This window comes from Microdochium trichocladiopsis, assembly GCF_020744255.1.
Source record: "Microdochium trichocladiopsis strain MPI-CAGE-CH-0230 chromosome Unknown B0I36scaffold_4, whole genome shotgun sequence".
In the NCBI taxonomy this organism is placed as follows: Eukaryota; Fungi; Ascomycota; class Sordariomycetes; order Xylariales; family Microdochiaceae; genus Microdochium; species Microdochium trichocladiopsis.
In genome coordinates, this window is record NW_025763547.1 from 1,494,225 (window position 1) to 1,509,712 (window position 15,488).

The 15,488-nt window shown below is 57.4% G+C and overlaps 7 protein-coding genes across 7 annotated transcripts; 3 read left to right on the forward strand and 4 right to left on the reverse strand.

Annotated features, from left to right (window-relative positions):
• Positions 1 to 787: 787 nt before the first annotated feature.
• Positions 788 to 1,369, forward strand: B0I36DRAFT_361742 (uncharacterized protein; the record flags this gene model as incomplete). The annotated part of the gene is made up of 1 exon (XM_046158530.1): positions 788 to 1,369. One exon carries the CDS (start codon positions 788 to 790, stop codon positions 1,367 to 1,369), a length of 582 nt encoding a protein of 193 aa, XP_046013840.1.
• Positions 1,370 to 1,612: 243 nt separating this feature from the next.
• On the reverse strand, positions 1,613 to 4,161 carry B0I36DRAFT_361743 (acetoacetyl-coenzyme A synthetase; the record flags this gene model as incomplete). Its single annotated transcript, XM_046158531.1, has 5 exons — positions 1,613 to 1,771; positions 1,878 to 2,567; positions 2,689 to 3,411; positions 3,471 to 3,986; positions 4,051 to 4,161. 5 exons carry the CDS (start codon positions 4,159 to 4,161, stop codon positions 1,613 to 1,615), a joined length of 2,199 nt encoding a protein of 732 aa, XP_046013841.1.
• A 710-nt stretch (positions 4,162 to 4,871) lies between these two features.
• B0I36DRAFT_361744 (putative short-chain dehydrogenase/reductase family protein) lies at positions 4,872 to 5,923 on the reverse strand (the record flags this gene model as incomplete). The annotated part of the gene is made up of 2 exons (XM_046158532.1): positions 4,872 to 5,838; positions 5,910 to 5,923. 2 exons carry the CDS (start codon positions 5,921 to 5,923, stop codon positions 4,872 to 4,874), a joined length of 981 nt encoding a protein of 326 aa, XP_046013842.1.
• An 854-nt stretch (positions 5,924 to 6,777) lies between these two features.
• B0I36DRAFT_240943 (uncharacterized protein) lies at positions 6,778 to 9,306 on the forward strand (the record flags this gene model as incomplete). The annotated part of the gene is made up of 8 exons (XM_046149801.1): positions 6,778 to 7,065; positions 7,128 to 7,318; positions 7,391 to 7,554; positions 7,618 to 7,770; positions 7,848 to 8,065; positions 8,136 to 8,168; positions 8,237 to 8,367; positions 8,436 to 9,306. 8 exons carry the CDS (start codon positions 6,778 to 6,780, stop codon positions 9,304 to 9,306), a joined length of 2,049 nt encoding a protein of 682 aa, XP_046013843.1.
• Positions 9,307 to 9,552: 246 nt separating this feature from the next.
• On the reverse strand, positions 9,553 to 11,229 carry B0I36DRAFT_348138 (uncharacterized protein; the record flags this gene model as incomplete). The annotated part of the gene is made up of 1 exon (XM_046156650.1): positions 9,553 to 11,229. The coding sequence occupies one exon, from the start codon at positions 11,227 to 11,229 to the stop codon at positions 9,553 to 9,555; it is 1,677 nt and encodes a 558-aa protein (XP_046013844.1).
• A 1,013-nt stretch (positions 11,230 to 12,242) lies between these two features.
• B0I36DRAFT_320551 (pyridoxal phosphate-dependent transferase) lies at positions 12,243 to 14,083 on the forward strand. Its single transcript, XM_046153568.1, has 2 exons — positions 12,243 to 13,351; positions 13,414 to 14,083. The coding sequence occupies exons 1-2, from the start codon at positions 12,429 to 12,431 to the stop codon at positions 13,796 to 13,798; spliced, it is 1,308 nt and encodes a 435-aa protein (XP_046013845.1). The 5' UTR covers positions 12,243 to 12,428; the 3' UTR covers positions 13,799 to 14,083.
• Positions 14,084 to 14,602: 519 nt separating this feature from the next.
• Positions 14,603 to 15,312, reverse strand: B0I36DRAFT_361748 (rheb small monomeric GTPase; the record flags this gene model as incomplete). The annotated part of the gene is made up of 2 exons (XM_046158533.1): positions 14,603 to 15,111; positions 15,258 to 15,312. 2 exons carry the CDS (start codon positions 15,310 to 15,312, stop codon positions 14,603 to 14,605), a joined length of 564 nt encoding a protein of 187 aa, XP_046013846.1.
• Positions 15,313 to 15,488: the final 176 nt, after the last annotated feature.

Consider the following 15,488-nt stretch of genomic DNA (forward strand, 5'->3'; position numbering starts at 1 on the left):
TGCTTACAGGATGGGACTCCGGGCATGGCCTTGTGATGGAGACTTGTGGAGCTAGACCGGAAGACCAGACCAGACCGCAGAGAGGCAAAGTAAAGGTATGGATTGATGTTGAGCCCAGCAGCTGCTTCTGAGACCCTGACTGCATCTGTGCCTGCCTGGGCCTGCAGGCCAAAAGCTGGGTGCCGCCGCCAACAAGCGAACTCGATACATGAGGTATAAGACCAATGCGAGACCGATATCTTGCCGAGAATGGGATTGCGAAGAAGATGCACCACACCACCACCCATGGTCGTCGCACTGTTTTAGTCGCACTCTCTGCTCGCACTCGCTCCCGGCTGTCGCCTTGCAGCTACTCAGCTTGGCCAGCACCAGAGGTGGTGACGCTAATATCCCCCTCCAAGAGAGGTCCAGCAGTAGAGCTTGTTGCGGCAGCCCCCTGTGCTCGTGTGCTAAACCTCGGCGAGGGAGTGCACCACGATGCAATACAAACTGCCAAAGGTCTGGTTGGCACAACCCAGTTTCCCCACGAGACATAAAATGTTCACGGCGCCACTGCCTGGGTGGCCGGATCATCTGAGCCTCTCGACCGACACCTGCCTCATCCAACCATCCACTTACGTCCAAACAGATCACTCCGCTATTACTTGACACCCAGGCATAGTCCCAATATTGAGCACGCAACCGGGAGTCAAGCACTTGAGAGCAGCCTGGCACAGTCGCAGCGACCCAGCCACTACAGGCAAACCGCACAGTGTTAGTTCAGTCCGACACAGCACCGCCCGCTACAATGTCACGATTCTTTCCCCACCCGGCGTACGCAGAGGACCAGCCCTACGCCAAGACAATCCTCACCACGCACGTCCTCACCCGCGGTGTCACGACCGGCACCGTCATTGGGGGCATCTTGTTCGGCAGCACAGCCCTCGCCGCGCAGTTGCGAGCCCGGAAGACGACCAGCGTGCGTGTGCCATCCACCGCGCCCGGGGCACAGCGCTTCCTCCGGGGCATAGGCGTCTCCACGCTCTGGACCCTGGGCTTCGTCGGGGTGGGCATGGTCGCCCGCATGTGGGGCCGCGACGACATCGAGTGGAGGGACCGGAGCTGGCGGCTGCTCGAGAACAAGGGCCAGCTAGAGTGCGACGATTGGACCTACGCAGGCATGGCCGTCGGGTTGGCCGCATCCGCCGTCATGCTAAGTAGGGGCCGCTTACCCCCGGGTGCGCTCGCGGGTGTTGGCGGCGCCAACAGCAGCGGTGCAGTCCGGGCCACAGAGATGCTCGGCACAGTCAGCCTCGGCAGCTTTGCTGGCATGCTCGGGTACATGGGCTGGAGGTATGGTGTACATGGTGGCAAGTTTCCGTCGGACTGAAGCACAAGGATTGAGTTGGATCCAAATGTAATTTGTCTCGCTTCTACAGCCTGTTTGGGGTGTGGTTGTGATCCCACGGTTTTGCGAGCTGAGATGGGATAATCATTCAATAGCATTGTGCAATTGTGCTTTCATCTAGTTTGAATCAAAAGCTCGATTTTCTTCGGTAAGCATCACCGCAAGCATAATCGAAGAAGTCTACATTCAAAACTCGATCGAGAATATCAAGAAAGTTCCAAGGAATCACAGCTTCGCTCTTGGAGGCACCAGCTCCTCCACTCGGGCGAACTGGTAGTAGTACTTGAGCGAGTCCGGGTTCGACACAGTACCACTGGGCTTGACCGTCTCGCCACAGACGATCTTCTTGACGGCAATTTCGATCTTTTTGCCGTTGATTGTGGTCTGCATGACAAGTCAGCTTGTGCTAGGAGAAGGCGAGAAAAGAAAATAGGAAAAAGAAATTAACACCCCAGGCCGGGCGCAATGAGCTGTCATAACCTGGACCGACCCAAGTAGAATTCGGGAGGAGCAGGAGGAAAGCCGAGGGACCAAGGAGTTTACTGACCGGAATCTCGGGCGTCTCAAAGATGTACTTCGGAACATGCCTCTTGCTCCGCTCCCTCGCAATCGCCTCCCTGACCCTCCGCACGAGGTCCTCGCCGAACTTCTTGCCCGGGCGCATCATCAGGAACAGCATGACGCTCTCGTCGCTGTCCACCCCGGGCCGCCTCTGCCCGACCACCACGCTGTCGGCAATCTCCTCGGCCAGCGCGCCCTGCTCCAGGACAGAGTATATCTCTGCGCTCCCGAACCGCACGCCGCTCGGGTTCAGCACGCCGTCGGCCCGCCCCAGGAAGGTGATCTGCTTCGTGACCGGGTGGACCACGACGTGGTCCCCGTGCGCCCAGACGTTGTTGCCGTACCGCGCAAAGTAGGCGCCGTGGTATTTCGACTTGTCGGCCCGCGCGGCGAGATCCGGATCGTTGGGCGCCGCGCCGTCGCCCCAGAGGAACACGGGCACGTTGGGGAACGACGCGGTGGCGACGAGCTCGCCCGGCGTGCCGTCGGGCACGGCGCTCCCCGGCCCGCCGGCCTCGACAAGGGAGTCGTAGACTGCAATGGGGACGCCGAGAGAGGGGCCCTGGATGCCGCCGACGCGGACTGGGGTGAGTGGGTTCCCTGCGGCAAAACAGCCGGCCTGGCGGTTTTCTTAACGTTAGTCGTAGAAATGAACGGGTTTGCTTGACGAGCGAAGTTCAAAGTACGGGCTCCAAGACTACTGGATGAGTAGGAGGAGGAGGAGGAGGAGCACTGCTTACGATATCTGTACCGCCAGAAATGTTTGACAGGTGAACTTGGGCGGGAAATCCTTTTTCATAAAACCACTCAAACAGCTCGTTGCTCAGGACCATGCCAGTGCTGGTGACGAGCTTCAAGTTAGACAAATTTGTCAACTCGCGCGGCGATATGCCGGCCTTGACGAGCTCCGCCATCCACCGCGGGCTGATCCCCAGCTTGGTCACCTTTTGCTCGCCGATGAGCCGCACAAACGCCTTCGCGTCGGGGATGAACGGCGACCCGTCATACAGGATCACCCGTGCACCGACGCACAGCTGCGCGGGGATCTGGAGCAGCATGATCCATCCGACCGTCGTGTACTGCAGGGCCACGTCTGACGGAGTGGCGTCGCTGTGCAGCCGGCCCTCTTTGAACAGGCTGACGAGCACGCCACCGACGGAGTGCACAATGGCTTTCGGGATGCCCGTCGTGCCAGAGGAGTAGCAGATCAGGAACGGGTCATGGAAGGCGAGGCGTTCAATGGGAGGAGGAGCTGCTGCTGCGGACGTGGACGAGAGAAAATTGTCCAGAGTCTGAGTCCTGGGAATCTTGCTGATGTCGAGTGGCTTTTGCTCAAAGCGAGGTATGGAGATAAGTCCTTGGAAGTTGGCGCAAGGCTCCATGCCTTTGAGAATCTCGCTCATCTTGTCACGAAGGTCGAGAGTCTTGCCATTGTACACTGCCGCATCGTCCATGAAGATGAACTGTTACAATCATGTCAGCGGCATCCCACGCCTGGAGACTCTGGTGTACAGCTACTCACCTTTGGGTCAATCTGGACCGTCCGCTGCAACACTCCCTGGGCTCCCATATCGCTCGAGCTGCTACTGAAGATGCCGCCCACCCAGGTCGTCGCAATGAGGATCAGCTGCGTCTCGACGCTGTTCGATCCAACGACGACGATCCTATCGCCACGGCCGACGCCAAGGGCTTTCAGTGCCGCGGCATAGTGAGCCGACCGAGCGCGCAGCTCACCCCAGGACACCTCCTTCAGCTCAGTGCAGCCCTCTCGGACAGCCGTAAGGGCAATCTTGCTGTCCTCCTTGCCAGTCGTCCCGTGGTAGTCCTCGGGGTCTGCTGCACTGCTGCGTGACCAGAGCACATTTTCGGCAAAGTTGAGGCGGACACCCTCGAACCAATGCGGAAGGTCGTTGATCGGTGCGCTCTCATCCACTACGCGGGTATAAGAGCCCTCGTGTATGATGTGGAGATAGTCGAACAGCTGGGCGTAGAATTTAGATCGGTGGTCGATGGACCATTGGTAGAGATCTTGGAAGGTCTGTCGCGAGTGTAAGCGAGCTTATCCCATCAGGAAGACATAGGAACGTGGGCTAGTGCCCTACCGAAAGCTTGAGGTGGTGATCTCTGTTGACAAGCTGCATGAATTTGTACATCTGTGTCGACTCTGGGTCGGGGTGAGACCAGAGCTCACGTGGCAAGGGTTCGGACGACATGCTAGCAGCTCTCCAAACAAATGACAAGAAATATCAACGTTCTGTTCTGGCTGAAAATCCGCATAGAAAATTTGACATGTCACAAAGGAAGAACGGATCGGAGGGCGGAACGAGATGGGTACGGTGCGTGTTGTAGCCGATGCAGGAGCCGCTTCCCCGCATCGTCCGGGGTGCAGCTCGGAACCCACCGCGGCATCTGCCGAGTGTGGAGTTGGCCGTGCGGAGTAGCATCAGTGCCGAGCAGATCAGATGGACAAGCAGGTCAGATCAAGCCTCGGGCAGTTGCATGCTTGGTGATGCACTTGACAGAGCTCCAGGTAATCTGAGGATGATCCAGAGTTGCTTCTGTACCTGAACTGTAAAACGCTCCCGCGAGGCAAACAAGGCGTTCTTGATATCAATATTATTACAGAGCCCCGGCGATGATTTCGGTCCGAGGTATATGCTAAGCCGATAAAGTTGATAAGCTTAGCTCGGTCCAAAGCATTCTCGATGAATTGCGACTTTGGGTGCACACTGTTGGGTGACCCGCCGACTTCCAGTATCGTTGCGCAGGGATAGGAAATTTGGTTTTTTGGTGGCTGTATCTCTACACTAAATATACTGCTGGGTGTATCGCCTCAAGAGTGCAATGAAGTGGTATCCAGAGCCTACTTCAATGTGCACTAGCAAGACATCAGACCTACCAAGAAATTCGAAATGACCTCAGCTCAGATGTTTCCGGTAACGCCGGGTTCAATCCTCTCAAGTACGTCCAAGAGTTCCTTGTAGACCTGCTTCTGCGTCTTGTCGCCCAGCTCGTTCGTGATACGAGGGCTCACCTCCATGGGCTTGCATTCGGAGATATAGGTACCGTGAGTTTCAGGCAGGAGACCAGCATATACAAAGTTCCGTGCGCCATACTCGCAAGTGCGCGCAAATACCAGCATGATGCCTGCCAGTATCCATGAGAAAGGTGCTGGCAAATCTCGAAAGAGTTGCGATGAGCATAGGCCTGGGTGTGCCGTGTTCACCACGACCTTGGGCTTGCCCGTGCGATCCATTGCTTGTGCCAGCTCCCGCACAAACAACACCTCGAGCAGCTTGCTGATGTTGTAGCGCTCGTGGAACATCTTGTCGGTGCGGAGCGCCTCGAAGAAGTTGTCCGATTGGCGCATGACCGGCCAAGTGACGAAGCGGTGTGCGTCAGACGAGACAATGACCAGATGAGGTTCCACATTGTACTTTGTGGACGTTTGGCGCAGGATAGTCAGGAGCTTGAGCGCCATGAGAGCGGTCGAGATGACGTTGACGGTGATCTGGCTCTCATATCCCTCGGCAAGCTGTGGCTTGGCAGGAGCTACGCCGGCATTCTCAATAACAATGTCGAGGCGGTCGAGCTCGGCGGCACGGGCGCAGAACTCCTTGACGCTGTCAAACGACGCGAGGTCCACGCTCCAAACCTCGACGACACCGGTCCTACCGGTTGTGGACTCGATGTCTGCTTTGGCGGTCTCGCCCTTTTCCAGGTTGCGGCAGGCGATGATCACACGGGCCGCATTGAGGCGAACAAAGTGGCGAGCAGTTTCGAGACCGAGGCCGACATTGCCGCCGGTCACAATGACGGTCTTGCCGGTGCAGTCGGTGGTCGGTAGGGGCAGCCGGTGAAACTGGCGCACTGCGACCCAGAAAACAGCACTGTTCCGCGACGCGACCAGCGGTCAGTGTTTGAGGGGCGACGAGGAGTCCTCGGCAGATACAAGACTCACCTGGGAATATCCATCTTCTTCTGCGTGGAGCGCGCCGCAGACTGCGTATGCACCAAGAGAGTTCCTCAGAGAGTAAGGACGGGAGTATGGGCTGCGCTTCAGTCCGAGGCGAGACATCAAGGCGCTTCAGACGGACGGCGCTACTTGTAGCCGCAGCGGGGCATGGACGGACCCCTGATGACGACAGCGGTTACGAGACATCCATTCTGTAGACCTTGGGGAGACCTAGTTTGTTACCAGGGGCGAACACAAGCCACTCATTCTGTCGCGAAGTCTCCGTCCTTGGGTACCCATCTACCTAGCTAGGAACCATAAGTAGACATGCGCGAGTTGGAGGCAGCATGGTTCAATTATCTCTCCATCATCGCAGAGTTGTGCCCAGGCCATCACGGCAGCCGGACGGACGGGTCTTGGAAAGAAGGCTCGTAGACTATGCTTGGAGACGGCCACGCATGTAATAATTATGTAGGAAGTTGAAATAAGGTCCCAGCGTGCGAGAGCCCGGGACGATGCGCGTCAGCACTTGTTCCTGGAGAGAGGCCGTTTCTGGGCAGCGTGGGCCTCGAGCTCCTTGGCAAGATTCGCCGGGACCAGACCTCATGCCTGCTCATGCCTGCCTGAGGCTGCTCGCGGAGCACTGTGCCGACAGCGGGGCAGGCCGACCATATTTCCCCACGAACCACCACAGCATCGGCTAAACTCGCCTCCGCACGCTTCCCCACCATCGCCAACACGGCGATGGCACTTATATCATGCCACCTGCTCGAGCCCTCGGGCCCTCACCACGACGAGCAGCAGTCATGCCACCAAGCACTAGCAGATTTCCCAGACTAGCCCGCACTCTTTGAACCCTCTCCCTAACCACACCATGGCTGCCACCACTGGCGTGCGTCTGGGGTACGACCCTAGCGAGCACCCTTTCTGCAAGGTCAAGCTCACGGATCGCTCCTCGGTCCAGCAACTCGCTCGTACCTTGCTCGACCCTTTGGAGCCTTTCTTCTCCCCAAAGAAGGCGACGATTAGATGTCCTGGTGCCACCGGTGTCCGTTTCGACCAGACGGCAACCGAGATAGAGGGTTTCGCACGCCCATTATGGGCACTGACGTTTCTTCTGGCAGGTGGTGGTGATTACAAAAATGCCGAGCTTTGGAGCCAGGTCAGTTCTGACTTTGCCACGTGTGCGTACATCAGTCTCTGACCATCTTCACTACACATCAGGGCCTCAAGGAAGGCATGGATCCGAGTTCCGACGAGTTTTGGGGCCAGGTCAGGGACAACGACCAAAGAATGGTCGAAATGTGTCCCCTGGGCACAGCTTTTGCCCTGGTGCCTTCCTTCTGGCAGTCCATGAGCGACGAGCAGAAAGCCAATGTCGAGACCTGGCTTGCTGGCAGCGTCAACGAGAAGCGGTACGCGAGACAGACAAAGCGTGTCGTCGTTCACATGTATCCAAACCCACTAACACACTTGTGCCGTCCTAGAATGCCCAACACCAACTGGCTCTGGTTCCGTGTCTTCGCCAACCTCGGACTCAAGAAGAATGGCGGCAAGTACTCGAAAGAGCGTCTAGAGAGTGACATCAAGCACTTGGAGACATTCTATCGTGCGAGCGGCTGGTCCAATGACGGGCCCGAGGGTATCCACCGTAGGTCGACATCGTATATCTGCTTGCAAGTTCTTTTAGCTAACTCATTTGGTTACCTGTCAGAGATGGACTACTATTCACACAGCTTTGCTATTCAGTTCTTGCAACTGCTATACGCCAAGATGAACGGGGATGAAGACCCCGAACGAGCAGCTGAGTTCAAGCAACGTGCAAAGGACATTGCCCTGGACCTGGTCCATTACTATGACGACGAAGGTGAGTGCCGGTGACGACGAACCCTGTCCTGGGGTTTTTTGCTGCAACTGAATGTGACGAGCTCACATTTTCGATAGGCCGCTCGATCCCTTTCGGCCGAAGCGTCATCTACCGCTTTGCGATGGTGTCGTTCTGGGGTGCCCTGGCTTTTGCCGACGTTGAGCTCCCAGAGCCTCTAACATGGGGTATGGTCAAGGGCATTGTCCTACGTCACCTCAGATGGTGGCAAACGCAGTCGGACATTTGGACGCCGGCTGGTACTCTATCTATTGGGTTTTCGTATCCCAATATGTATGTAAGTACAGTCACACTCCCAGACTATTTGGCAGGTGTGGCTGTAGCTGGTATGCTGACGAAATTCACAGATGGCCGAAAATTACAACAGCCCTGGCAGTCCGGTATGGCACGAACTCGCGAAGTGGAAAGAAACAAATTTGTAGTTGAACTAACTGACGCTCCTTGATAGTATTGGGCCTCTTTGGCATTTGTATGCCTCGCAGTGCCCGAGGACCACCCATTTTGGACTTCTGAAGAGCAACTGGCCACAGGCTCCATACCCAAGATCAGGGGCATGAAGCACCCGGGGCACATCACAAGGTTCGAAATCTCCTCGCACTTTATGCATTTCGAAGCAGCATGCTCACACATATACTCTGATCGCTTAGCTACCTTGGCGGACATTGCATGCTTCTGAACTCTGGCCAGGCCTGCGGCTATCCCATGAAGTCAACTCACGCCAAATATGGTGGCTTCGCATACAGCAGTGCTTTCGGCTACTCCGTCCCTTCGAGTTGCTTCACGCTTGAGCAGTACTCGTTGGCCTCACAGCTGGGTTTCTCTGATGATGGAGGCGAATACTGGAAGACACGTCGGTTGTGTGAGTATGCCGGACTGGAAACTCGCAGAGGCGGTGACGGTCAGGAAACACCCGTCCTGGTCTCGGTGTGGGTGCCCTACCCTGACGTCAAGGTCAAGACCATACTCGTCCCTCCACAGGAGGACACTCCCAACTGGCACCTGCGCGTACACCGGATAGAAGCTGGCCGAGAGGTCATGACTGCAGACGGTAGCTTCGCGATCGCCAACGAGAGAGGTAGCCACACAGACGCCGGGTCTGACAAGGGCCGAAACCTGGACTCCTACGATGCAGCCAGATGCGAGGGGACTTTCCCGAAGCTGATTGGCAATTACGACCTCAAAGTGCCCGAGGGTTGGGCGACTGGCAAGGAGGGTGCTTTCGCCGTTAGCAAGGGTTGCGTGGGTATCCGGGCGCTTGAGGGCGACTTGCTTGGGAGCGGCGTCGGCGAACGCTCGGCAAACATTGTCAACGCGGACCCCAACACGAACTTGATCGAGTCGCGAACGGTCATCCCGACGCTACAGCACACCATCCCCGCAGGCAGCATCGTGTGCTACATCTCGGCCGTGTATGCTAAGCCGGCCGGCAAGAAGGTTGCGCCGAGCACGTACCTGGATGGCTGGGATAAGCCGCCAAGTGTTCCGGACTGGCTTCTTGAGGAGATCAAGTCTGGGTAGGATTATCACTCGAGTTTAGTTGTGGCCGCCTATCATTTGCGGGAATAACAGTAATGCATGGCTGGTGGCACTTTAAAAACAGTTGTCCTGCCAGCTCTCTCTCTGATTTGTCACAGAGGATGATATTTAGTGGCGGAGCACTTGAAAGGCCAGTGAGCCACGTTTGTGGTCAATACAGAAGATCTACGTAGTTTCCATGTCCTCGTATTGCCGCTCGGCCCTGCCTCGAGGGTTCGAATGTGAAATTCACCAAAGCGACCCTCCATCCCAGTCCATGTGCTCGCCACCACCACCACCATAACCACCCATCATCCCATCCGCCGTTGTGGCTCTTCCTCCAGCTCCCACCGAAGCCCCCATTCCCCCACCTCCTCCTCCTCCTCCTCTCCTTTCATCAGAGAAACCAGCACCTCCCACGCCGCCCACACTCAATCTCCCACCACCACCACCACCACCACCAAAGTCCTCCGACTCCGTGATGTCGACAGCGATACTGGCCTCGACAAAGTCCTCCAGCTCCTCCGTCACAGTCCGGAGCTTCTCCTTGACCGCCTCTGCGCCTTCGAACCCGACAATGTGCCTCGCGGGCGGGTTCTCGTGGCCCCCGATGGCAATCAGCGCCGTGACCGTCTCGTTGACGAGCGTGTCGAGCGATGCCTCGGGGAGGCGCGGGTAGCGGTAGATTATGCTCTCGGAAGCGGTGGTGGTGTTGCTGGCATTTGTGCTGTTGCTGCTTGTGGTGGTGGTGGTGCTACTTTTCGAGCCAGAGGGTCGACTTGTGTTGGTTTGTGGTTGCGGTTGTGCAGCTTGTTGTCGTTGTGGTGCTGAGGAGGAGGAAGAGGAGGAGATTGACGACGAGGTGGCCTGTTGATGCTGTGACGGCTGTCCTTGTTGAGCAGTATTCTCGGACTCGGACAGCGGCGAGGCGGCGGCTGATGAAGTGTGCGACGGCGGGGTCCCGGCCGTGGCGGTTCCCTCATCATCGTCCTCGTCGTCGTTGTCGTCGTCACCGTCGTCGTCACCGCCATTCCCGGCAGAGGGAGATGGCAGTGCGGTCTCTGGGTCCAGATTCAGCACGCGTGTGAGCATGCTTCGAACACTAGGCACAGACATGTGCCCGTCCGTGTTGTGCTGGGAAGCTCTCGAGGACGTGGCGCGCAGCGGCGGCGCAAACACGATGCGGTTCGTCAACATGGAGATCTCTTTGTGCGGCTGGACGATGGTGAGGCGGATGTTGAACGGGGCAATCTCGTATGCGAGCGAGTCGCAGAAGCCCTCGATGGCCCAGGTGGCGGCCGTGTTGATGGACATTTCCGGCGTGCCAATGTGGCCGCCAATGCTGGTGAGGAGGATTACATGGCCATTGTGCTGAGCCCGCAGCGTCGGCAGGCAGGCCTTGATCAGGTTGACCTGGGAGAAGAAGATTGTCTCGAACTGGTCCTGGACGAGGTTGCGGGCTGCCGGGGACGCCGCGAGCTCCTCGACGGTGCCGATGATGGCCTCCGAGTTGCAGCACAGCAAAATGTCGATGCGGCCAAACATATCGATGGCCTCGGCAACCGCGGCGCCGCACTGGCCCATGCTACGCCCGTCGGCCTGGATGCTGCGGATGCGGTCCCTCCACCCGGCCCGGTCCTCGCGGTCGGAGCTCTTGCATTCTGCGACCAAGGTGCGGAAGTCGAGGCTCCGGATGGGATCTTCGAGCTCGTGCGACGGCAGACAGGCCGCGACATAGTCACCGTGGGCGAGCAGGCGGCGGATGAGGCGGACGACGAGCGGGGAGCATGCCGACGAAATGAACCAGACGCGTGGGCTGTTGTTTGTGGCTGTGGGGTCACGAGGAGGAACGGGTTGGTCTTGTTCTTGAAACTGGGACTCGGTTGTCGTCTGCGGCGGGCCCGTCGCGGCCGGCGGCGAAGACATGGGAGAGAGGGGGAAGAAGAGAAGGTGGTGATTGGCAGATGCACAGGATGTGGAGAGGAGGGAACACGGAGGACCGGGGCAGGTTCACTTACGGAAGAGGCGAAGGGACGAGGACCGGCCGGCCGGCCTGCCGGGGCCGGGCATTGCTTGCCGCACAGTGGGGACCTTGGGCGGGCAGGTGGGGGGCTGTGCCGTGGCACAACCAAGGCCGCGTGCGTGCTTTCACCAACAAGCAAGCTGATGCTATGCGGCGGAATGCGGGTGATTTGGGACACTCGGAATTGCTGGCACGCTGCGATTACAGTGTCAGGGCCTTGCCTGCAGCCTCTTGCCGAGGGAAGCAAGCCTCTGTGCCAGGCAAGACCTGACGACGGCCGGGCTGACGTCCATTATACATATCAAGGTCGGGTACCAGTCGGATGATCTGGATGGCTGCATGAACAAAACGAAACAGCGCTCCGGCTGACCCTTGGCGATCCCCAAGCTTGCATGAATTGCCGTGTTTCTGGGGTATTACAGCTTCCTCTAGCCCGAGAACTCTCTGGCCAGTCGACATGGCCAAGCCCAGCGGCTTGAAGCAATAGCCGGCTCGGTATATGGTGTGGAGTATAGGGCTGCCGTCAATGACCTTCCCCTTCCGCACCCAGAGCCGTGCCTGGTCCCAGAAGCTGTTTCGCGGCATGGCCTGGTGTATTGCTGACGAATCTTTGTAAGCCATACCAATGGCGCCATCTTTGGCCCTGTGCCTCGCGTGCTGAAAGGCTGCATCAAAGAGAGGAATTCCCCATGACAGAGGGCAATGGCAGCACAAAACGACAACGAGTCTGCTTGTTGTGCGGCGCCGCAGCAGATGCAGTTCTGCAAGGGGGGACGTGATTGTGGGGGCCTGCCTGAACCCCTGCGGGACAAAGTTTCCAGCGCCGCGAGCTCTGCAAGCGACATCGGCTAGCGGGGCACTGCAGGCGCGACTCCCCAGTCCTCGACCCGAGTGATGCACTTGCCTCCGTGACGCATCTGGACGCTGCTGCGTGCGCACTTTATGCCATCACGCACCCGCAGCTCCCCTCCTGCTTGATTTTGAAGCATTGGGCCGACTACCAGTCTCACCTTGCTGTCCTCACATAAACCCCACGGCATTGCCCAGACCTAATCCTACCCATCCCACCCATTCTCTCAGGCCAAGCCGGATCACACAGACCATGCCTTCTCGCGACAACGTCCACTATTTCGGCGCAGGACCGGCTCCGCTGCCCACGGCCGTCCTCGAGAACGCCTCGCAGGCCCTGCTCAACTTCAACGACACCGGGCTCGGCATTGCTGAGCACTCGCACCGTTCAGAGCTCGCCTCCAACATTCTCAACACCGCCAAGGCGGATCTCGCCTCTTTCCTCGACGTCCCCGACGACTATGACATCCTCTTCATGCAGGGCGGCGGGTCCGGTGAGTTCTCAGCAACTGTCTACAACCTCGTCGGCGCCTGGGTCACCCGCAAAAAGTCAGAGATCGCCAAGAGCCTCGGCCTCGATGCCGACAAGGATGCTACCAACGAAAAGCTTGTCGCGGCTCTCAAGTCTGCCGTCGACTCTGAGCTCAAGCTCGACTACCTCGTGACTGGCAGCTGGTCTCTCAAGGCTTACAAGGAGGCCGGCCGTCTCATCGGCGAGGAGTATGTCAACATGGCCACTGATTCGCGCAAGGTTAATGGTGGCAAGTTTGGCAAGATTCCCGAGGAGAGCTCATGGTCTGTCTCAAAAGACCCGGCCATGGTGTACTTCTGTGACAACGAGACTGTCGACGCCGTAGAGTTTCCGGCCTTCCCAGAATCGCTCAAGCCCAAGGCCGATGGGACTGGTCCCATCGTGGTGGCAGACATGTCTTCCAATATTCTCTCAAGACGCATCCCGGTCAAGAACTATTCCGCCATCTTCTTCGGCGCTCAGAAGAACCTTGGATCTACTGGAATCACGGTTGTGATAATCAAGAAGAGCCTCCTCCCTCCTGCGTGCCCTCAGCCACCAGCTTCGCTCATGAGAAAGCTTGGCCTCCCTGTCGCCCCGGTCGTCCTCTCCTATGAGACCATTGCTGCTAACAACAGCTTGTACAACACACTGAGCATTTTCGAGTAAGTTCCGCCTTGCACCATTGTCCAGTCGGATTACCCGGCAATGTCGCTCACCTATATAGTGTATATGTCGCCGGTCAAGTGCTCAAGCAGCTCCATGCCAAATACCCCGAGCAGAAGATTGCTGGACAGGAAGCCGAATCGAATCGCCGGGCGGAGGCCATTTACAATGTGTTAGAGAAGCACAGCAACATCTACAAGATTGTACCTGACAAGTCCGTAAGATCGAGGATGAACATCTGCTTCCGCGTATCTCGTAATGGCGAGACGGAACAAAGCGAGAAGGATTTCCTCAATGCCGCGGGCAGCTGGAAGAAGGATGTAAGCCTGACCGGCCTCAAGGGCCATCGCAGCGTGGGAGGCATCCGCATCAGCAACTACAACGCCATTCGAGACGGAGCCACCGAAGAGTTGGTCGAATTCCTCGAGACTTTCGCGCAGTCGTAGGTTGATTATGTGCGATTTGAGTTGAGCAAGGACTCCGCGTACAGTTCGGGCGACCAAGTCCCATCAGCTCAGAGTCCGTCATCATCTGGATCTGCGTATTACTCGAGTGACTGAGGTGGAACAGGAAGATGAAGCTCGCACTCACGCTGGTTATAAAAACAACAAAAGATATGGGGGAAGGACGAGAAACCACCAAAAAGTATTCATTGTATGTTAGCATTTTGGGAACAGAGAATTTCAACCAAAACCACTGAACCAGGACAAAAGCATGTGCGACCTTGCAGGATCGTTGAGAAATATTTGACATTGCCTAAAGAAAGTAGAGATATGGATATTCACGAGGCTGGTCCTGCACTCGTGGCTGTCTATGATCATACCGGGAAACAGCGAAGTCTGCCAAAGAACGTCTAAACACCAAACAAAGATGGAATGTGAACCAATGGACCCAATAAAGAGATGTAGTACCTCCCCCAACCAGGCAGAAAGCCTGTGCCCTTGCCCCGGAAAACTGACCACAGCCGCGGCGGTGGCTCAGCGGGCATAAGCTGAAAACGTACCAATCGACCTCGCGACATGGTTCTTGCAGCAACGAGGTAGAAAGACAACCTTAGGATCCGAAAGCCTCTGATGGTCAGTGTATTGGTCGTGCTTTGAAGGCAGGTCCGTCCTTGATATGATACGGCCTGTCCTGCTTGTAAATGCACCTTGTGCCTAGTCTCTGCAACACACGCTACCGCCCAAATTCTCGACATTGAGGTATATCCTCACCTCACCTGCCCACTCCTCACACAATTCTCCACACTTTCACATGATGTCGCACTTGCCGCCTGCCGGCGCCTCGTTGGGGTTCTGCGACTTTTCGATCTGCGCAATGAGCAGCTCAAACGCCTTGCCGACGTTCTCGTTGTACCGCGCCGAGGCCTCGGTCCAGCCGCAGTTGATCTTCTCGGCGAGCTTGCGGCCGTCCTCCTGGCTGACCTGGCGCTGCTCAGGGCGCAGGTCGCTCTTGTTGCCGACAATGACGATGGGTACCCAGTCGGTTCCCAGGTGGTTGAGGATCTTATCGTGGATGACCTGGACCATCTCAAAGGACGGGAGGGACGAGACCGAGTACGTGAGCATGTACCCGTGGATGCCGATGAAGTGCTTCGAGTTGAGGATGCTGTACTCATCCTGGCCCGCCGTGTCGACAATCTCGGTCGCGTAGTCCTGCCCCTTGTACCGGATCACCTTGCTGAACGTATTCTCGATCGTCGGGTAGTAGCTCTCGACAAAGTGCCCGTCGACGAACTGCACTGCGAGAGATGACTTGCCTGTTGTGCGGGGGACGCGGAGAAGAGCGAGCGGTTAGCTCAGGTCAAAGACGGGGGAGGTGTGCCCACCAGGGAGGAAGGGGGCGGGCATGTTGGATTTATATATGGCCGAGAAGCATGATCCAGGAGCAGGGACCAGAACATACCGACTGAGCGGCTGCCGACGATGGCGACCTTACGCTGCTTGGGCGGAGCAGGCATCGTATGGAGTCTTCGAAAGGGTGTTTGTGGATTGGCAATTTCAAAGGCAGTGAGCGTGCTACAGTCCTGCTGATGTCACGAAGGGTCCTTGTGTCGTCTTTGACGTGCCGAACTAGTGCGATAAGGTCTACGAAGCGAGGGAGGCGGTCGAGCGAATGCGACGGCCGGTGGATGTT

Coding starts and splice junctions, on each gene's coding strand:
- B0I36DRAFT_320551 (XM_046153568.1), top strand. CDS start 12,429: ATGCCTTCTCGCGACAACGTCCACTATTTCGGCGCAGGACCGGCTCCG. Junction 13,352..13,413: donor AACACACTGAGCATTTTCGA/GTAAGTTCCGCC, acceptor TCACCTATATAG/TGTATATGTCGCCGGTCAAG.